Below are 23,206 nucleotides of genomic sequence, written 5' to 3'. Positions count from 1 at the left end.
ACTGGTGCTTTGACATTTACATCCAGTGAAGTTACGCTTGCTAGTAATACGTAGCAAACTAGCAAAGTAACAATTGCTAGCTAGTGATATATGACAGCAAGGAAACGTCCAGTATTAGGTAATGCACAATAGCCTATTTACCTAACTTACCTTACAATAGCCTAACTTACCTTACAATAGCCTAACTTACCTTACAATAGCCTAACTTACCTTACAATAGCCTAACAATAGCCTAACTTATCTTACAATAGCCTAACTTACCTTACAATAGCCTAACTTATCTTACAATAGCCTAACTTACCTTACAATAGCCTAACTTACCTTACAATAGCCTAACTTACCTTACAATAGCCTAACTTACCTTACAATAGCCTAACTTACCTTACAATAGCCTAACTTATCTTACAATAGCCTAACTTACCTTACAATAGCCTAACTTACCTTACAATAGCCTAACTTATCTTACAATAGCCTAACTTACCTTACAATAGCCTAACTTACCTTACAATAGCCTAACTTACCTCTATACTTGGTTTTCTTTTTATCTTCTTCCTTTCTCACTTTTCGTCCCTGTGCACCAGAGGGTTTATACCACTTCTGAGGGGGTCATCCCTATGTTCCCCAGGTCCTATGTTCCCCAGGTCCTATGTTCCCCGGGTCCTATGTTCCCCGCTCGGGGTTAGGGTTAGGATTAGGGTTATGGTTAGGGTTTTAAAAAAGGGTCCTATGTTCCCCGGTCCCATACAAAGCGGGGAACATAGGACCCGGGGAACATAGGAACGCTCCCCTTCTGAGGCTTGATCAACGCAGCAGCTGAGCAGAGCTAACAGAGACTCCACTGACCTACAGAGTATAACGTGAAGAGCGCCCTCTGCTGGATTAGAAGAGGAATGACACAGTCATAAACAACTCACAGACAACTCTTCCTCTATCTACAGCCAGTCAGTTGAATGATTATGTAAAGACCTCATTTACTCATGTTTTTATAGATATATTATCAATTGTGCAATTGTAATCAACCTAAAGGTTTGTTCAGATTTTGTAGCATTTATGATTGATGGCTATAAATAAATAGAGAACAGACCGCTGTAATGCTTTGTGAGTTCAAAGTTTTTTTTTATTCAAGCTTATTCTGAAACATGTCAAACCCAAAAACTTGCACACTTGTAAAAAAATGAAACATAAATGTTGAGAACAGGGCATACAGCTCACTGCAACAACATGCTGCACAAAACAAATGACACACATGTCAATAACATATTTTTGAAAAATACTTTATGAAAATTAGATCAGACTTTGTATCTCATATTAAAAAGCAACACTCTTTGCAAACATGGTGTCAAGCAAATGCACATGATACAAATATGTGTTAAATGACTTGAAGTAATAATATAATATGCAAGATGTGGTATACAGCACTTCAATGAAGATCGCAGAGTAACCCCTTGGAATATGAATACAGTGACATATCAGAAAGAAATAATTCACCATGAAATACAATCTGACACACAATAGTTATTAAGGGCAAAACAAATGAAAATGGTAAATTCACTCAGGGTGGGAGTTCATTCAGACTTTGGTAAATTCCATCACAATCCACAGTGTTGGGGTTCAGTCTCTGATAGACTGCATCAGGTTGGGTGGTGTTGGGGTTCAGGGTCTGGTAGACTGCATCAGGTTGGGTGGTGATGGGGTTCAGGGTGTGGTAGACTGCATCAGGTTGGTGGTGTTGGGGTTCAGACTCTGGTACACTGCATCAGGTTGGTTGGTGTTGGGGTTCAGGGTCTGGTAGACTGCATCAGGTTGGGTGGTGATGGGGTTCAGGCTCTGGTAGACTGCATCAGGTTGGGTGGTGTTGGGGTTCAGGCTCTGGTAGACTGCATCAGGTTGGTTGGTGTTGGGGTTCAGGCTCTGGACTGATCTCATCTGGATGGCATCAGTGTGTCCTGTCTGAGGATCATTCTCATAGTCCACACCATCCTAAAACAAAGACAGAAAGAGACGGTCTCCAATGAGACAAAAAAAACAAACATTATACTGGTTCATCAGCATGTGCATGCCCTGTAGCAACTTAGTTGTGTGTATCTAACCCAATATATTGATGTTGGTAGCAACTTAGTCCCCCAGCTGAACTGCTGTGTCCAAACATACCGTCTTAAGTGGTAGACTGCATCAGGGTGATTGTGGGCATAATTCAAGAGAACTCAAATACTACATATTGTATAGATGAACAGCTCCAGAGATTTTTTTTTTCATCGAAGAGATTGTCCCTCACAGGGACCCGTCACACATAGTACTGTATGCGTCATCACAGACACTAAAGCCCTTTGACCTTTATGGAGCAAAACAAGTGGACACTAACAGAGGGTGCATCTCATTTCTCTATTTGTCCCTCCCTCCCTCTCTCCTTCCTTCCTTCTTTCCTCTCTTCCTCCCTTCCTTCCTTCCTTCCTTATGTCCCTCCTCCTAATTCATCTGGTAAAGGAAACAATGAAGGAATGTAAAGAAAAATCAAGGACAGGTGATATGACAAAAGGAGCCTCCTCATTGTACAAAAATGTCCTGCTCACTCATGCATCACTTAAGATATGTCAATTGCTGATGATGAGGCAGCATCACCTCTTAGAATAAACATACTATTGTCATACAGACTACAGAATTAAGGATTAGGATCAATCATCAAAACATTATGATGTATAATAATATATAATAAAAATGTACAATAGATCACCCATAGACTTTATCATATACAGTTATTTTCTGCACACATAAGAATAAGCATTATTTATTATTTATTAGGCCTATCATCATCATTACAGTATGTTGCGAAATACTCATTGTGACTGAAAACACTTCCTCATAGGATGCACCTCTGGGGCAGGAGCCTGAGGTCTGAGCCAGAGCCTCCACTGACCTGCAGAGCACAGAGTAAAGAGCGCCCTCTGCTGGATGTAGCATGTAACAGCACAATCACAAACAGCTCACAGACAACTCTCAATCTTCAGTCAGTCAACTTGATGTGTCGCTGTAAGGACCCCATTTATGGACTTAATTTACCTATGTTGGTAACAGGTAATTTTATAAATATTACCAAAACAATATTTTATTCAAGCATGCAGTATTTATGATAATAAAAATAAAGAACAGACAGCTTAAAAGCTTCTTTGTGAATTCAAAGGTTTTTATTCCATCTTATACACACACTCATTTAAGTTTTGAAAGAATGTGTACAAAAGTAATAATAATAAAATAATAATAACCACTATGTATAAAAATACAAATATTCTTTCTTGAATTTCCCCTTGGGGATCAATAAAGTATCTTTCTATCTAAATATAATAATCAGTAGTCTCTCTCTCTCTCTCTCTCTCTCTCTCTCTCTCTCTCTCTCTCTATCTCTTTCTGTCTCTGTGTGTGGGGGTACTGTGGTGGCGAGATCACTATGTGGCACTCTATCCATCTGTCACCACTGTAGGTTTGTTCTATTTCTACATCTGAGGTCAATAAACGTGAGCAATTTCAGGTTTGCTCTATATCCATATCTGAGATCAATAAACATGATTATTACACGGCTCTTCAGAGTGCTGCAGAAAGTTACATTCACATGAATGGGCCTTCCAAACGTTCAGGCATATGTTAAATCTATATAATCACCGACAAAGTATATAATCACCGCTGTCAATGGCAACGGGTTGATTAACGTCTTTCATATCCCTCCGCAGGACGTCCGTTCGCTTATTGGAATTTCATTGAAAGGGAAAGTTAGTATAGGCCTACACGTTTCTGGGTTTTTGGTCATTCAGAAACGGGTTAATGGGCTCTTTTCCAGGCCCATTAAAATTTGCGGTCATCAGTTTTCAAAAATCAGTTTTGTCTGGGTGCACCCTAGTAAGACGTTGCCACGCAACACCTGAAACTGTCAAGTTCTATCTATGTGGCGAACTATTTATTTTGTCAGCGGAAGACACAGTATGGTTATGGTAATTGCATTATGCCTCGAAGTTTTGATAAATTTCTTCATCATCACAGTCATCAAATTCATCATCAAATTCGTCATCAAATTCATCATCAAATTCATCATCATCAGCAGCAGCAGCAGGGGCTTTTAGCTCAAAGTTCTGGTACACTGAATCCATATAGGCGTTGTAGTCAAATGTGCAATCTCCATAATCATTATTGCTCTGAAACAGAGAGCACACGGTGCTACCATATTCAAAAGTGCGGAATGAGGAAATACAACACAAAATAGCTTTTAAAAAAAGTACATTTGCAATATGTAACCCATCCACAAGGAGCATTGACTGTGTAAAGAAAATTTGAGTTTTTACCATTTTATTTGAATCCTCTGCTTTCATTTTGTTAATACTTGGTTGGCTTATGTCCTCAGAATTCCCGGCTTTACAACGGACTCTATGTTGTGATGGCAACAGTAAAAACATGGACACCAATTCAGTTTAGATGCATTAGTTACCATCACAACAGACTATGTTTTGATGGCAAAATTAAAAAACATGGACACCAATTCAGTTTACCATCACAACGGACTCTATGTTGTGATGGCAAAATTAAAAACATGGACATCAATTCAGTTTAGATGCATTAGTTCACCATCACAACTCTACGCAAACATGCTGTGTTTTCATTGTTCTTCAGCGATCTCACCTGATGCAACAGACTACAAAGAGAAGACCCAGAAGTCCACAGCCAGAAGAAGCTCCAATCACAATATAGATCATGCGAGAGTGATCTTCTGTAATTACAGCAAATGTAGAGCACAAATGGAGTGAGGAAAAACAAAAGCTTTAAACAAAATAATTAAATAGAACAGATAGATAGATAGATAGATAGATAGATAGATCGATAGATAGATAGATGTTACCATGAATTTCCATCAACACAGCAGAAGAGTTCTCAGCTCCATATGTGTTCCTGGCCTCACAGTAGTACTGTCCTCCATCCTCAGAGCTGATGTTAGTGATGCTGTACTGCTGTCCTGATCCTACTGCAGTGGACTCATTCACCTTAAACCAGGTGTAGTTCTCCACTGATGGGTTGGCATCACTGCTGCAGGTCAGAGTCACTGAAGAGCCCTCTACTATTTCACCAGAGGGGCTCATTGATACAGAGGTGTTTCTTGGAGCATCTTTTAGAAGCAAAAATCACTTACAGCATCAACCAAAAACATAGTACTCTCAACTTAAAGGTGCATAAAACATTTTTTGTCACTTACAGCAAACATCACCTCACCATCCGCTAGCTGACTGTGTTCTGAATACACTTTAAAAAAACACAATCTCTGTGGACAGCCCAGGCTCCAAAAACAGCAACAAAAACAACGTGGGCAAACCTAGCCCATAAAAACATAACAAACTGTTCCAGCAAATCACAGACGAGATGCTCGTTTAGGAGAGTTTCAATTGCACGGGAGGGAGGGGGAGGAAGTAGCGAGCTAGCTCTCTGTTTTGTTTGAATGTCAACAGAAGTGACGTTACCCAGCATCGTTTGGAGCACCTTTAACTTATATATATAATATTTAATATGCACATAAATGAGCTTAATAATGTGTGCTCTACTCACAGTAAAACATCAGATAAACATCTGTAGAATTGCTGGCTCCATGTTTGTTCTTGGCCTCACAGTAGTAATAGCCATTGTGTTCAGAGCTGCCATGTCCAATCATGTAATACTTCCCAGTTCCTACTTGTGATGCTGTTGACCCATCGCTGTAGAACCAGGTGAAGTTCTCCACAGGGGGGGTCGCATCACTGCTGCAGGTCAGAGTCACTGAAGTGCCCTCTTTCAGATCACCAGAGGGACTGACTGATGCTGAAGTGTGGTTTGGAGGGCCTTGGAGAGATGGAAAAGTTATAAACAGGCCGCCACTAGGGGGAGCTCAAGCACCTGGATATTATTGGTCATTAAAGTACAGGGCATTACAGTAAATAGGATAGGCAGACAAACATAATGACATATGAGAGAGTGAAGAGAAAGAGAGAGTGAAAATAAAGAGTGAAGAGAAAGAGAGTGAAGAGGAAGAGAGAGTGAAGAGAAAAAGAGGACGAGGAAGAGAGGATGAAGAAGAACGAGTGAAGAGGAAGAGAGAGTGGAGAGAAAGAGAGAGTGAAGTGTGAGTGAAGAGAAAGAGAGAAGAGGAATAGAGGATGAGGAAGAGAGAGTGAAGTGTGAGTGAAGAGAAAGAGAGAAGAGGAAGAGAGAGAGTGAAGAGGAAGAGTGAAGAGAAAGAGTGAAGAGGAAGAGAGAGTGAAAGGGAGAGAGAAGTAAACGAGGAGAAGATAGGCAGACAAACACAATGACATATGAGATATACGCTGCTACCTTCAACTGTGATGGACACAGCAGATGATTTCTCAGCTCCATATGTGTTCCTGGCCTCACAGTAGAACTGTCCTCCATCCTCAGATCTGATGTTAGTGATGCTGTACTGCTGTCCTGATCCTACTGGAGAGGACATGCTCTTCTTATACCAGCTGTAGCTCTGAACTGGTGGGTTGGCATCACTGCTGCAGGTCAAAATCACTGAACTGCCCTTGAGTATCACATTGGATGGCTTGATGGAGAGTGTGGTATTCTTTGGAGAGACTTGAATAAATAATAAGATGACACAACACTATAGTGGTTAATAGAGGTTGAAAGTAAGTAACTTCTTTGGTTCAGCTTTTTGATTTTTTTTATACTCACACATGACATTCAGCTTCACTGGTTTAGATGGAAGTCCTGTGTGGTCCTTTAATTCACAGGAATAATCTCCCTGATCTCCAGGTCTGACGTTGTTGAGGAGAAGCTTCTTGTTGTTGTTTGTTTGTTTACCAGGTAAGACCTTTCCATCCTTTTTCCAAACCAGAGGGGGGTTGTTTGTCAGAGTGCAGGCACTATCACAGCTCAGCTCTGCATTCTGTCTCTCTACCACTGGCTCACGAATCTCACTGACAGCCAAATCTGAACATAGAAAACAGCAATGGGAGTAAGACAGTACTAAGTAGCCTACTGCTGATCTGAAAGTGTATTTGTGGTTGTATCCTAAGATACTACACAAAATGTATACCAGTGACTACAGGTAGGCCTGTGGCCAGAGATACTACAAGTATCTTAATTTCTATTTATTTATTTATTTGTCTTACACTTTTATCCAAAGTGTCTTACATACAATTATCGAACCCACAGTATCATAGGAACATGTTTTAGCATATTACATAGTATTATATACAGTACACTGTAAGTAGGGTGCTATTGTTATCTTCAAACCTGTGATGATTAGTTCGACTCCACCGGACAGCCATTTTTCTTTGCTTTGATCTGTTATAATTCTTGTATGGTAAGTGTGAGCATCTGACAGTTTGACCTTGTTCAGGACTAAGGTGCAGTTTGTCTTAATATCATTGCTGTACTGGACTCTACCGCTGTATTCTGGGTTGTCACACAGATCAGGTGACTCTGCTCCCCTCACAGGGTCAATAACCCAGAAGACTTGAGTGACTGTGAGACCAGGCGGATGAGTGAAAGAGCAGGGCATGACCACTGATGACCCACTCACAGCACAGATCTGGACATGGTCAAGCTTGACCTCCCACTGCTGAGGAGAGACACCTGGAAGTGAATGTAGACTTCATACAGTTGTAACCATGAATCTGAGTTTGTTTTTTTAGTGAATATGTTCACATTTATGCTAGGTCTATGTATTCAGTATTAATGTATTTAGGCTAAAATCTACATTTGGGGGGGAAAAAAATTGTCACACCTGGCCATGGTCTTGGTACAGTAGGAAGCATGTCAGCATAATTTGATGAACTCCTCTAACATTTATAAATTATGTAATGTATAGACTGACCATGACTATCATTAGCAATCAAAACATAAGTACACAGCTATTAGCATTTCTGGTGATAGAATGTATAAACCGTAAGGCTATTTTTAAGGTGAACCAATAGTGTACCTTGGATCAAAGATAGCACAATAATCAGAACGATGGACTTGTGACTTTGTCCCATTGTTGACACAGTAACCTACAGAACTAAATAAATAAAAAAAAACATGTTTAAGAGTACAGACAAATACTATTCACATCAACTCAAGACAACAGATCATGTCACAGCAAAGGTAGATTGAAAAAGAGCACCCTCTGCTGAAACTACCTGTCTCTTCAATGCTTATAGACTTTGTTTAGAGAAACAACACTATAGAGCATAATTAAATGATCAATAAACATAAAACGGTCTTAGTTGTATACTCAAGTCTGTTCAGCTTTTCTTAACTAATTCTACTACATACTAATAAAGATGACACCATGCTCCCTTGCAACCCTGTATATAGGTGAAGAGGTGTTAGCAGCTGAATAACACTACAATCGTCATATAATGACTACTGCCTTCCAGTACGTTCTACCATCCACAGCATGAGATGATTGACATATAACTTAAGTTCAATAGCTAACATCTAACATATGGATCAAACAAACAAACAAAAAACACTGGAGGAAACCCAGAGCCTGTGTACTGCTAAGAAGCGCTGCTGCTGTAATGACTTCATATCCTCATCTCTTGTGGTTGCACATTGTCTGCACACAAAGAGAAGACCTACAGCCTACTGCTACCTCATAATACAAATCATTATAAGTCCCCTTTCTATCCCGTGTATAATTTGAGTGTGTTTAGTAGCTGACTAACATAACAATGTAAAACAATGTATAGCTTTAGTCACTACAGCCTACTGCTACTTTAGAATAAAAATCATTATAAGTCCTCTTGCTATCCTGTGTAAAAAGTGAATGTGTTTAGTAGCTGACTAACATAACAATGTATAACTATGTATAGCTTTAGTCACTACTGCCTTCATCTGAACGTACGGTATCATGCATACTGTAGTAATTTCAGTAACAACTTTAACCCATATTCAGTTACACACCTCCACAAACAAAACATGGTAACACTTTATTTTAATGTGTCGCTGTTACAGTGTACCTACCTAATTAGGTTCTGTGTTACAGTGTACCTACCTAATTAGGTACTGTGGTACAACCTGTGTAACAACATGTACTATCAGGTACTATCATTGTACTTGCATTATGTATTTGTGGGTACCTACATATAGTTGTTACATTGTAATACTGAGTGCTTTTACAAAGCTTTGCCAATTTGCCTACATTTTCATCAGAGGCAAAGAGCTGACCTGAGACCTGCTGGATGGGGTAAATCTGGCCATGATAGATTTGATATACAAACCATTCTTAGCTCCAGTCAAGGCCTCATTGTCTTCAGTGGACATGTAACAGCTGTGCTGCTACAACCTTGTTACTCTTTGATACAGTGGAATTAACCTATTAAGTGTACCAGTTAATTACTTACATGTAGGCTACATATGACACGTATGTTATGTCTTCGATGTCTTGGAACAGGTCTACTAATTCACTACATAGTACATATATCAACTGTGTTGGTACACACTTATTGCTCTTTGATACAGTGGAATAAACCCATTAAAATAAAGTGTACCAGTTAAGTACTTACATGTACATATTGTATACATCCTGTCAATGATGTTATGCATCCTGTAATTGATGTGTTGAAACGTGTCTGCTGTTACACCACACAGTACATGTGAATTAGTAGACCTGTTCCAAGACATCGAAGACATAACATACATGTCATATGTGCATGTAAGTAATTAAGTGGTACACTTAAAGGGGTGGTTCAGGATTTTGGACATAAGACCTCATTTCCAAGTAAGCAAGTGTGATATTTATCAGTGGAGACCGTTTTCAACACGTTTCATCCAGTCCTTCTAATTGCAGAGTTCGCAGGTGCTAGGCTAGCGCAAGTCAACGGTATGTGCTAGCCTGCCACTAAAAACAGTCTTACCCACTCCACAGTACACCCAAGGCAAATAAATTATAACGCCAGACTATCGATCTAAATGTCTGTATTGATACTGTTATTTCTAACGTTATTCTATCCTTGCATTTCAATGATCGCATTACATTTTGAGGGACTAGTTTCTTACCACGACGGAATTATACTTGCTCCGGTTAGTAGTACTGCGCCGAAAAGTAAACAGTAAAGCGCACTCCAATGGGGATACTTGTAGCCTTGGTAATATCAGTCCGCTGCTGAGATGCAAAATGACTACTACCAACTTCAGGGACCAAAGTATAACTATTGCAACGCGATGCGAGGGTAGTTGTATTTCTTACACTATTCTATCAACACAGACATTTACATCGATTGTCTGGAATTTGCCTCGGGTGTACTTTGGAGTGGGTAAGACTGTCTTTAGTGGCAGGCTAGCACATACCGTTGACTTGCGCTAGCCTAGCACCTGCGAACTCTGCAATTACAAGGACTGGATGAAACGTGTTGAAAACGGTCTCCATGATGAATATCACACTTGCTTACTTGGAAATGAGGTCTTATGTCCAAAATCCTGAACCACCCCTTTAATAGGTTTATTCCACTGTATCAAAGAGTTACAAGGTTGTAGCAGCACAGCTGTTACATGTACAGAGGCCTTGACTGGAGCTAAGAATGGTTTGTATATCAAATCTATCATGACCAGATTTACCCCATCCAGCAGGTCTCAGGTCAGCTCTTTGCCTCTGATGAAAATGTAGGCAAATTGGCAAAGTTTTGTAAAAGCACTCAGTATTACAATGTAACATGTATATGTAGGTACCCACAAATACATAATGCAAGTACAATGATAGTACCTGATAGTACATGTTTTTACACAGGTTGTACCACTGTACCTAATTAGGTAGGTACACTGTAACAGCGACACATTAAAATAAAGTGTTACCGCGTTGGATCACATTTGTTTTAGTGATTAAAAAGCCCTTACTGTGTAGTGAAGAGGTGCTGAGGCCACTGCTTCTGCAGCAAATGAGCTCTCATGTTCAGCGCGCGTGGTTTTCACACCCTTGCGCTGCCTGCTCAGGAAGTCCTACAGACAGTTCTCTGTTTTCACACCTGTGCTTGTGTGTTCAGGGGCTTTTGCTGCTCTACTTTCACATGTAAGTCTCAGCACAGACCCTCTTTAGTGGGCTCTTATTACAGCTTACTGGGTTGCTTATACCGTGTTAACTGCACCAGGTTGTTGACATTGATTGTTGAATGCATCTTAGATATGTACGTTTCTGTATATAAATTAATAATTAATGTTGTGCTGTCGATATGAAAAGACACATTGTACTATATAACAAATGTATCTTCCTTCATGTCATCTAGTCAACATTTATGGCTTAAAAAAGTTAAATATATGCACAGTGCTTTATTTAATGCTCTCTATCTCTCTCTTTCTCTCTCTCTCTCTCTCTTTCTCACATACACACACACACACCTCTATCTCCCTCCCTGACAGTCAGATAGGGTGTGAAGATTGCCGGCATCAAACACACTGCTAAAAGGTCATGATATGTGTGATATGATATATGATATGATATGTGTGATATGATATATTTAAACATTTATTTTTATTTATTCAACATTTATTTATTTCAAGATCAAACAGTATGAATGCAGAAGAGACAGTGGAATCATGAAACATTAAAAGCATTGCAGTCTGGGTGTTTAGCGTGTCACAGGTGGCACAGTACACTTACACTGTGGAGCAATGGAAAACTACCATGGATTACAATCAGCACATTCACCACATTCAACTTCATCTATGTGAGACCATTTTTCTGCTATTACCACTTATATCAGCAACACTCTTAAAAAACAAACTTATCAAAATAACTATAAACTGCAACACATGTTCACTAAATATGTGATATTCAAACACATATTTATATAATCAGTCTCTCTAACATGTAAATCTAAGCATTTTGATAAATCTCATCGTCATCATCCTCATTGCCAGCGCCACCTGGTGTATAGTTCTGGTACACTGAATCAATATCAGTGTTGTGGTCAAATGTGTCGTTATCATAAATGTCATTCTGAAATGGAAGAAACAAGGTGTCATTCAAAACTTGAAAAAAAAACAGCCTCATTTACCTCACGTCACCTGTAGCGGCGGGCCACTCTTAGCTGAGACGTTTTGCCTGGCTTCTTTGACAAGCTATCCGAAAAAGAGAACCTTAAATTGTACCTTTTACAGGTGGATGAGACGGGATTCAAGAAGGTAGGTAAACAGGGCCGGTAAGCAGGGCAATGCAGGCAGAAGGCAGGTAGAAGGCAGCTAAGTATGTTGGTATTAGCAAGAAGATAGACAGGCAGGCGGGTTGGTAGTAGCAGACAAATGATGGACTCCAGTAATCCAACAAACAATTGTTAAGTGGTTGTAAAAAGGCACAACTTAAGATGAATTAAATAGTAATAGCAAATGAAACTCAGACATTACACCATCACACCATTTGTATAGATATTGTCATTATGATTTTTCTTGTAAAAGTGTAATAGTAACTTCAAGAGTTACAGGACAGTCCACAGCCAGCTTTGTAAGAATACTGAAATGGATTTACTGTAATAGTTTGGCCACTGGTGAAGGTTTTGGTGCTATTCCAAATTTGTCATTGCCAATGAGAGGCAAATGTCAAGCAAACACCAATATGAGACTTTGTTAGAGTAGATTAGATTAGATTACATTAGATGAACTTTATTGTCCCAGAAGGGAAATTTGTCTTGGGCATGCAGTGCTCCATACAGTTGCTTAACAAACAACACACACCAGTTCAACACCACATAACACATAAGAGACAGACCAATTAATATGCAAACAGCAGGAATGCAATAGAGTAAACACAGAAGACACATGAGTCACATAAATTCTTTCTTTCTTTTGTTTTCTTTCTTTCTCTCTGTCTCTCACTGCAACTGTGTGAAGATTGCTATCAACTCACTCACTCACTCCCTCACTCACCTACTGCCGACCTGCACTCATTCACTCACTCACTCACTCTCTCACTCACTCACTCACTCATTCACTCACTCACTCACTCTCTCACTCACTCACTCACTCTCTCACTCACTCACTCACTCACTCATTCACTCACTCACTCACTCTCTCACTCACTCACTCACTCACTCACTCACTCACTCATTCACTCACTCACTCACTCTCTCACTCACTCACTCACTCACTCACTAACATCACACGCATCAGACTCATGACGTGCTATATACTCACAACTTGGTTTGTCTCCTCAATCTTCTCAGCTTTACACTTGAGTCTGTGAGAACGACATAGAAAAGATGGACACTGATTCAGTTTTGATGATTTTGTTATTGTACTATTCTGTGCAAACATGTGATCTGACCTGACCTTGTGATTAGTTTATTGGGTAACACTTTACTTGACGGGTGAGTTCATAAGACATTCATAGCAGCTGTCATAAACTGCACATAAAGCATTCATGACTGTTTCATGAGACATGACTCAACATTCATATCAAACCTTTCATGAATGTGGAAGACAGAACGACGAGAACTTGTCAAAATAAGTTCAAAGTCTCAAAGCAGAATTGCCATTTTTGTTCCAAACCTGTTTCCTGATCACGTCACATCTGAGTCAATAGGCTACTCCAGTGCCAAAAAGACAGAACATGGTCAAGCAAATAATTTTTGTTTCATAAAAATGTATTTGTTTTAAGACCTTTGCAGATGATTTCTCATCTTTTGCTACTGGGAATGTCTAACCGTTCCAGGTTACACAGATATGGGTCAGCTGAATGTAGGCTAGTTTACCTTCCAGTGTTAAACTCAGTGATTACGAATACTTCACAACTTGTATAGTAAAGTGACATTCGATTTAAACTTCATAAGATATTCATGAAATATTTACAAAGGCTGGAGAGATTGAATTAATGGTATCCAGGTTACACAAATACGATGTTGGACTTTTATTTTGACAAGTTGCTGTTGTTCTGTCTTCCACATTCATGAAAGGTTTGGTATGAATGTTGAGTCATGTGTCATGAAACAGTCATGAATGCTTTATGTGCAGTTTATGACAGCTGCTATGAATGTGTTATGAACTCACCCGTCAAGTAAAGTGTTACCGTTCATTGTGATCGCACCTGATGAAGAATAGAAGACCCAGAAGCCCACAGCCAGAAGACACTCCAATCACAACGTACATCACGAGGGTGTGATCCACTGTAACAATACACATGCACCATGAGGATGGGTTGAGACATAACAGAGAGACAGTGAAGGATAATTAGATTGATAGAGATAGATAGATAGATAGATAGATAGATAGATAGATAGATAGATAGATACCATGAATTTCCATCAACACAGCAGTAGAGTTCTCAGCTCCATATTTGTTCCTGGCCTCACAATAGTACTGTCCTCCATCCTCAGAGCTGATGTTAGCGATGCTGTACTGCTGTCCTGATCCTACTGGAGTGGAGTCATCCACCTTAAACCAGGTGTAGTTCTCCACAGGTGGGTTGGCATCACTGCTGCAGGTCAGAGTCACTGAAGAGCCATCTACTATTTCACCAGAGGGGCTCATTGATACAGAGGTGTTTCTTGGAGCATCTTTAAAAACAAAAAATATTTACAACAAGAGCCAGTGAAAATATTTAAATGAGAAATCTGCCGATTTTTCTGCTGGCTAAAGCAACTCGTTTATCTATGTGAAAAATCTATGTGATTTCTCCTTTAACTTTATTATAAACAAAGTAACACAATGTAACAATCGGTACTGTACGCACAGTGAAAAATTAGATGAATGTCTGTGGAATTGCTGGCTCCATGTTTGTTCTTGGCCTCACAGTAGTAATAGCCATTGTGTTCAGAGCTGCCTTGTCCAATCATGTAATACTTCCCAGCTCCTACTTGTGATGCTGTTGACCCATCGCTGTAGAACCAGGTGAAGTTCTCCACAGGGGGGGTCACATCACTGCTGCAGGTCAGAGTCACTGAAGTGCCCTCTTTCAGATCACCAGAGGGACTGACTGATGCTGAAGTGTGGTTTGGAGGGCCTTGGAGAGATGGAAAAGTTATAAACAGGCCGCCACTAGGGGGAGCTCAAGCACCTGGACAATTATGGTCATTGCAGCTCATCCCTTGTACAGTAAATAGGATAGGTAGACAAACACAATGACATATGAGAGGGTGAAGAGCATAGTATAAGTATAAGTTACTCTTTTGATCCCGTGAGGGAAATTTGGTCTCTGCATTTATCCCAATCCGTGAATTAGTGAAACACACTCAGCACACACTAATCCCGGCGCAGTAAGCTGCCTGCAACAACAGCGGCGCTCGGGGAGCAGTGAGGGGGTTAGGTGCCTTGCTCAAGGGCACTTCAGCCGTGCCTACTGGTCAGGGTTCGAACCGGCAACCCTCCGGTTACAAGTCCAAAGCACTAACCAGTAGGCCACGACTGCCCCAAGTGGGAAGAGAGAGTGAAGAGAAGGAGAGTAAAGAGAGAAAGAGAGTGAAGAGGAAGAGAGAGTGAAGAGAGAGATTGAAGAGAAAAAGAGAGGATGAGGAAGAGAGAGTGAGAGAGTGAAGAGAGAGATATTGGCACATGCATGCAGGTCACTGAAGATGTATCCATATTCCTAACTCACATACAGTACTGTGGTATCATCAACCAAATCAGCTGCATGGCAAGTACATGATACACATATAGGCTATAAGTCTCTGGTGTAGATCAATCACATACAATTACAGTATGTAGAAGTTTTACATAGATCAAACTAAACACTAGGGGGAGCTAAAGCTCCTGGTTACCTATGATCACTGTCTCTCACACTGATCAATGGTTGAGGTAAAGATTAAATACAGAAGTAGATAGACAGATATGAATAGATAGATAGATAAATAGTGTTGTTACCTTCAACTGTGATTGACTTGACAGTAGAGTTATCAGCTCCATATTTGTTCCTGGCCTCACAGTAGTACTGTCCTCCATCCTCAAAGCTGATGTTAGTGATGCTGTACTGCTGTCCTGATCCTACTGGAGTGGACTGATTCACCTTAAACCAGGTGTAGTTCTCCACTGGTGGGTTGGCATCACTGCTGCAGGTCAGAGTTACTGAAGTGCCCTTTAGTATTTTATCAGTAGATGTGATGGAGAGTGTGGTATTCTTTGGGGAAACTTTTAGAAAATGTAGATATGGTATGAAAAACATTTCAATAAAATTGAAAAGTATTATTCATTTGAATGTTACAGCAGACCCTTTTACTTACACATGACATTAAGCCTCACTGGTTTAGATGGGTATCCCTGAAAGCTTTTCAGGGCACAGGAATAGTTGCCTTCATCCTCAACACTGACTCTACCAAGGATAAGTTGGTCATGTTTTGTTTGTTGAGCAGATACATCTACACCATTCTTTCTCCAAATCACTGTGGGTTTCTGAGCGGGAGAACAGGAGTTGTTGCAGCTCATCTTCACCTCACGACCTTCAACCACTGGCCTGGGGATCCACACAGAGAGCTCTAGGAATACAAAAGAGCAGGAGAATATTTGGATGACACGTTAGTGTCTCAGAACACATTTGCACAAAAGAGCAGTTACCATAGAGACAGGAGAATATTTAGATGACACGTTAGTATTTCAGAACACATTTGTACAAAAGAGCAGTTACCAACAGACACAGGAGAATATTTGGATGACACGCAACTTTTCTCTTCTTTTCATTATGACAGTTTATTCTCTCAAAAAAGGTCAGAACATGCTCAAGATAGCACTACATGTATACACTAGTACAGCCATTTGAAAACTACAGTAAAGTTACACATTGCTGTAATTAGGGGAGTGAGTACAAGACACTGAATTTGTGAGTTTCACATTTTTACTGTGCTCTTTGCAATTCTACAGCATTGTGACAGAATTTGATAACTAGTTCAACAATTTTGTATTGTTTGACATTGAATGTTGCCACTTGGTCACAACGCTATAATCTCATAATGAAACACACTCTGACATTACCTGTGATGAACAAATTTAGTCCAGGTTGTCCAAGCCATTTTTGTTTAGCAATATTAGTAACAATTCTTGGGTGATAAAATCCTGCATCTGAAAGTTTGATATGCTTCAGAGTCATTGTACAGTTCTTAGTTCCACTGTACAACACTCGATCCTTATATTCTGGGTTATTAGACAGATCAGTGCGTTCTGTGGCTGGCTGTGGATCTTTTGCCCAGAAGACTTTAGCCACTGTGAGATTAGGCGGATGATTGAATGAGCAGGGCATGACCACTGACGATCTGCTCACAGCACAGATGTGGTAATGAGTCAAGTTTACCCCCCACTCCTGACAAGAAACTCCTGCAATTAAAAGCACAACAGCCATCATTAGGCGGGTCAATATAGGGTTCAACGTCAAAAAAAATGGATACAAAAGGTTTTTTTGTGGATTCTGGTACTGTTGGACATGCTAAATAACATACTAAAAATCTGACCTTGGGAAAGGGGTCATTTTCAAAATGGCCGCCAAAATGGCTGTCAACAGGTTAGAATGGCTATATCTCAATCACTATTCAGCCTACAGGGGTGAAATTGATATCAAATGATGGTCAAATTAAACAAGAATAGGATTTAAATGTTAAAATTGAAAATGTTTCAATGCTCTACTTTTTTCAGCCATAAATTAAAATCAATGCGTTTTAATACAGAGCAAATGCAATACAGGATTATTAACCATCTCCATGTCATGGAGGAAGATAAGACATGTCTTAACTGGTGTTATATCTCATCTAGAGGTTATATGCTTTTAGAAAATATATGGTTTGGGGTGTTTAATCTGTTTTGCCTGGACAATATAGGCTAAAATGTATCCCCTTTACACTAGATTTGCCTATACAGAATAGAGGGCAATGCATTGTTCATGGCATGGAGGAAGATGGGACATGTCTTAACTGGTGTTATATCTCATCTGCAGGTTATATGCTTTCAGAAAATATGTAGTTTAGGGTGTTTGATTAATTTTCCCTGGACTGTACATGCCAAAATGTATCTGCTTTACACTAGATTCACCAATACAGAATAGAGGGCAATGTATTGTTCATGGCATGGAGGAAGATGGGACATGTCTTAACTGGTGTTATATCTCATCTGCAGGTTAAATGCTTTCAGAAAATATATAGTTTAGGATGTTTAATCTGTTTTCCCTGGACAAAAGAGGCCAACATGTATCCGCTTTACACTAGATTCGCCTATACAGAATAGAGGGCATTGTATTGTGCATTCATGGAGGAAGATGGGACATGTTTTAAATGGTGTTATATCTTATCTATAGATTATATGCTTTCAGAAAATATATATTTTAGTGTGTTTAATTTCTTTTTCCTGGACTGTACATGCCAACATGTATCCCCTTTACACTAGATTCGCCTATACATTATAGAGGGCTTTGTATTGTGCATTCACGGAGGAAGATGGGACATGTTTTAAATTGTGCTATATCTTATCTATAGATTATATGCTTTCAGAAAAAATATATTTTAGTGTGTTTAATTTCTTTTTCCTGGACTGTACATGCCAACATATATCCCCTTTACACTAGATTCGCCTATACATTATAGAGGGCTTTGTATTGTGCATTCACGGAGGAAGATGGGACATGTTTTAAATTGTGCTATATTTTATCTACCGATTATATGCTTTCAGAAAATATATATTTTAGAGTGTTTAATTTGTTTTTCCTGGACTGTACATTCCAACATATATCCCCTTTACACTAGATTCGCCTATACATTATAGAGGGCATTGTATTGTACATGCATGGAGGAAGATAAGACATGTCTTAACTGGTGTTATATCTCATCTAGAGATTATATGCTTTCAGAAAATATATATTTTAGGGTGTTTCATTTGTTTTCCCTGGACTAATATGCCAAAATGTATCGGCTTTACACTATATTTGCCTATACAGAATAGAGTATGTATTATGCTTGGTGTGGAGGAAGATGGAAATGTTATTTTGTTGATTAATGTTATATTTCATGTACAGGGTATATGCTTTTACAATATGTAGAGTAGAGTTTGCGAGTAAGTGGCTGTTTTATGACTTTAATGAACCATGACCCATGTACTGTATAGGCATGCATCCACAGGCAGCAGTGCAAGGTAACCCATATCTTATACACGAACAGCGGAGTGTCTTGCAGAAATGCACACAATTAAGAACAGTTGACTGTCTCTGTACTTGGATCTAACATGAAAGAGTATTTGATTGAGGTTGATTCCATTCCATTCGGTAATCAGTGTCTGAAAGCTAAACTGAGGGAGCAGTACGGGAATGACATATGTTTCACAGAAGGGAAAGGTTTTGAAGGCATGGTGACACTGAGAGAGAAAACATCATGCATCCTCAGGTCCTACTATAAGAACACTAAAAAAGGTGGAGATAAAGAGTCATCAGTGACCTCTTAATCTGATAAAACATGAAAAACACTTTCCTAGGCTGAATAATGCTTCAGATATAGCCAAAATTAGCCTCTGGTGGCCATCTTGGACGCCATCTTGAAAATTCTAAGTCTTTGAAAATTATGATCTGATACTTTAGTGTGACATATATGATTCAGTGACCGCTAAATCTGATTAAACACGACAAACACTTTCCTAGGCTGAATAATGCTTCATAGCCAAAATTAGCTTCTGGTGGCCATCTTGGATGCCATCTTGAAAATGACAAGTCTTTGAAAATGATGAACTGATACTTTAGTCTGACGTATATGAATCAGTGACCTCTAAATCTGATTAAACATGAAAAACACTTTCCTAGGCTGAATAATGCGTCAGATATAGCCAAAATTAGCTTCTGGTGGCCATCTTGGACGCCGTCTTGAAAATTATAAGTCTTTGAAAATTATGAACTGATACTTTAGTGTGACATATATGAATCAGTGACCTCTAAATCTGATTAAACACGAAAAAACACTTTCCTAGGCTGATTAATGCTTCAGATATCTCAAATTAGCTTCTGGTGGCCATCTTGGACGCCATCTTGAAAATGACCCCTTTACTGGGGTCAGATTTTACTAGATTTTTAATATGTTATTAAGTACATCTAAAGGTATCATAATCAGTTGAAAAACCTTTTGTATCAATTTTTTTGAGGTTAGGTGTTTTTTTTCATAGTGACCCGCCTACATTGCAAATATTCTCAACAACAAAAAAAACATAATGCAGTTGTAACCAAGGTCGTAATTTGTCCGCCGCTAATGGCCCTCGAACCCGCACACCTCCACAACACTCACTGACATGGGAGTCGAACACTCTAACCACTGAGCAGTGTTGGGAGGGTTACTTTCAAAACGTATTCCGTTACTGAATACAGAATACATGCCCAAAAATGTAATCTGTAACGTATTCCGTTACGTTACTCAATCTGAGTAACGTATTCTGAATACTTAGATGACTTCCGCATTGAATTGCATTTTATAAGTGTAGGAATGCGGCCATCAAATCCTGCTTAGGCCTACTAAACAGGCCTATTCTGGTGTGTTCTTCTGTTCCAAATGGCTGAAGTGTTAGGCCCACATAGGAGAATGTAAAGTCAACTAAGCTACCTGATACAACTTTAAAATAGCAAGGTGGCCACTAAAACTACTGTACAGCAGGCGACTAGGCTAATTAAAACAAACTAAATAAATAGGCTACTTTAAGGGCGTAGCCAGAAAATATATTAGTGCCTGTGAGATTTTTCAGTGGCATCAACCCAGTACAAGTGAGGGGCGCATATGACAGGTGGAACGCAAATGACCTGTAAATGTAAACACTATCTAGGCTACTATATCAGTGCTCTCAAAATGAACGTGATTGCGTAATGACAATCAAAAACCGCACGTTAAAATATGCTAGCCTACTCGCAAGAATAATTCTTCAGAGGCTGCACCATATAATTAATTTTAAAACGTAAATGTAGATCTAATTAGAAAAAAATAATAATCCATAAAGCTATTTTAAGTTAGAATAAAAAACTTAGAATGCAGTGCCTATTTTAGAGATTGGTTTAATTGTAGGTCTAAATCAACACGTGAACTGGCTCTGTTTATTGATTAGCAAACTGTGTAACCGATTGGCCGAAGTAGCCTGAGCTATTAATACTTGGGAAAATATCCTTTGAACAGACATCAGGAACCGCGATCAGTGAGGAACAGGAGTTACCTCCACTTACTTTACTCCTAATTTGCTGTGCAAACAGTCATTTCAGGGTCTCCGATGACGCGTCCATAATGCGCGCTGGCTGCGTTTTGAGGCTAGTGCAAGACGGCGGGGCTTGGATTTAAACATGGAAATCATAGATTGCTTTCAGGAGCTTCTGGGAAATGGAGTTGCCTTAATTTATTTAGAGAGTGAATAAACTTATGAAACAGAGAAGTATCGTCATGTAATCCATTGATTACAAAAATGTAACTGTATTCTAAATACCAACTATTTAACTTGTAACTGTATCGGAATACAGTTACTCATAATTTGTATTCTGAATACGTAACGCCGGTACATGTATTCCGTTACTCCCCAACACTGCCACTGAGCTAAAAGCCCAGGCTTCCAACTCAGCGGTTAGAAGCGTTCTAACCGCTGTTGGGCTGTGAGGTTAGGGCTGTGAGGATTTACACGGGCATTTAGGGCATTGAATATCAGGACATGACCATTGATGATGCCCAATACATGACATGACATTTCGGATTTGCAATGTGAGCCACCAGTGTACCTTGGATCAAAGAGAGTGTGAGGACCAGGCAGACGGACACAGCAGTTTGTGCCATCACTGACACAGTAACCTAGGAAACAAGAATGTACAGTACCATCACTGACACAGTAACCTAGGAAATAAGAATGTGCCATCACTGATACAGTCAGGGTTGCCAACTTTGGGTGTTTGGCTGGAGTGAGATTTTGTGAAGTCATAGTGCGTGTGCGTTAAATTTTTCCCTAAACCTAATTTTAAAAATGTCTGTCCCCTGACTTTTTTGCTATGTACAGTATAATCCCTGATTTAAGTTTCTTCAAAATTTACAATTAAATTATTGATTGCACTTGAAAACAAGACCAGTGTTTTAACCCTGTGGCATGGAAGGATTATGAGCCACTGGGCCCCTGGGCACAGACATGAACAGGGCCCCCCTGCCCACCTGAAAAAGGTAGTAGCTCAGTAGAAAAAATTGAAAAATAACCCCTTAAATGATGACTTCTGGCGAGTTTTGTGGAAAGAAATTGACAGATTGAGACTTATGAATGTGTGTATGAGTGTACGTATGTATCAGGGATGGAAATAGCCTAAAATATATTTTTTTTATTTACAGCCGCTAGAGATACAGTATGAACCTTTGATGAAAAATCATGACCAAAATGATCACGGTTATTGGTATTGCAATATGATTAAAATGTGCTGACTTTTCTTTTAAACCTACCATCAATGTTGGACAGAACTCATAATTGGCCTGCCCTTCATGCCCAGTAGCAACAAATCTAAAGGTCAACAGAACAGCTATAGTGTCATAAAAGTGGTGTGGCTCTTTTAAGACCCAATCCACTGGTGTGAGTTCTGGAGCCATCCAACTTTATCTAACTCTATACTATCCTACATCATCTGATTTTAATATTATGTCTAGGCTACAGTATATTTAACATTTAACATTTATTTTCTAATTGGCCTGTTATGAAATTATGCATTGACCAATATAAGCACACTTTTTTAAAACACTTAAATACATGCATGCTTAGCATTTTGTGAAAACAAATCATTATGGCTACATCGACAAACTCTTAGCCATGAGCATATCCTCTGATTTTAATATTTACACATATGTAGGTATTTAAGCACAGCTCAGTTTTAAGACACTTAAAGCCCAAAATTGGAGACCATATAGAAATTTGCTACCATTTCAAAACCGGATTACTCTGGAACGGCTTATTGTACAGGGGATTGCATTACACCTTTGTGTTCGGTAAGGTCTGCTGTTTATTCTGGTTTACGGTTTGTCATGTGTGGAACGAAAATTTTGTGAGATATTCCTCCTATATGAATTGAAATGAGCGCAGAGCTATAGTAGCCTAATATGATTATTTCTTGAAAGTTAATTTACTTTTCTCGTGAACCGTTCATCGCAGCAAATAGCGGCTATAGCACCTTATAAAAGATGAGAAAAAGTTATTTAATGTGATGTCTGAGGCTACTTCGCGAGTAGTTCCTAGAAAAGAATGGGCGGCCACACTTTATGTCGGTCTGCCTCAAATAGCAGTGTGTTCCGTGAAGGTGTCGCGGACCGGATTAAAATAGCCTAGT

General features: G+C 39.4%; 2 protein-coding genes across 2 annotated transcripts; both read right to left on the bottom strand.

The window, feature by feature from the left end:
* Nucleotides 1–3,203: 3,203 nt before the first annotated feature.
* On the bottom strand, nt 3,204–10,923 carry LOC143123399 (B-cell receptor CD22-like). The gene is made up of 10 exons (XM_076284787.1): nt 10,849–10,923; nt 7,952–8,029; nt 7,264–7,605; nt 6,700–6,957; nt 6,337–6,600; nt 5,578–5,847; nt 4,880–5,143; nt 4,663–4,750; nt 4,329–4,410; nt 3,204–4,181 (listed from the first exon to the last, which is right to left on the bottom strand). Exons 2-10 carry the CDS (start codon nt 8,004–8,006, stop codon nt 3,990–3,992), a joined length of 1,815 nt encoding a protein of 604 aa, XP_076140902.1. The 5' UTR covers nt 8,007–8,029; nt 10,849–10,923; the 3' UTR covers nt 3,204–3,989.
* A 622-nt stretch (nt 10,924–11,545) lies between these two features.
* On the bottom strand, nt 11,546–21,696 carry LOC143123414 (B-cell receptor CD22-like). The gene is made up of 9 exons (XM_076284815.1): nt 21,632–21,696; nt 16,900–17,238; nt 16,155–16,406; nt 15,799–16,062; nt 14,672–14,941; nt 14,232–14,495; nt 14,027–14,105; nt 13,138–13,180; nt 11,546–11,947 (listed from the first exon to the last, which is right to left on the bottom strand). Exons 1-9 carry the CDS (start codon nt 21,684–21,686, stop codon nt 11,825–11,827), a joined length of 1,689 nt encoding a protein of 562 aa, XP_076140930.1. The 5' UTR covers nt 21,687–21,696; the 3' UTR covers nt 11,546–11,824.
* Nucleotides 21,697–23,206: the final 1,510 nt, after the last annotated feature.

The sequence above is a fragment of the Alosa pseudoharengus genome, unplaced genomic scaffold (genome assembly GCF_046254945.1).
Source record: "Alosa pseudoharengus isolate Yale_2024_CS ecotype anadromous, Long Island Sound unplaced genomic scaffold, YU_APseudo_1.1 YU_APseudo_1.1_scf_1, whole genome shotgun sequence".
NCBI classification, from domain to species: Eukaryota; Metazoa; Chordata; class Actinopteri; order Clupeiformes; family Clupeidae; genus Alosa; species Alosa pseudoharengus.
This window is presented reverse-complemented; position numbering and strand designations above follow the sequence as displayed.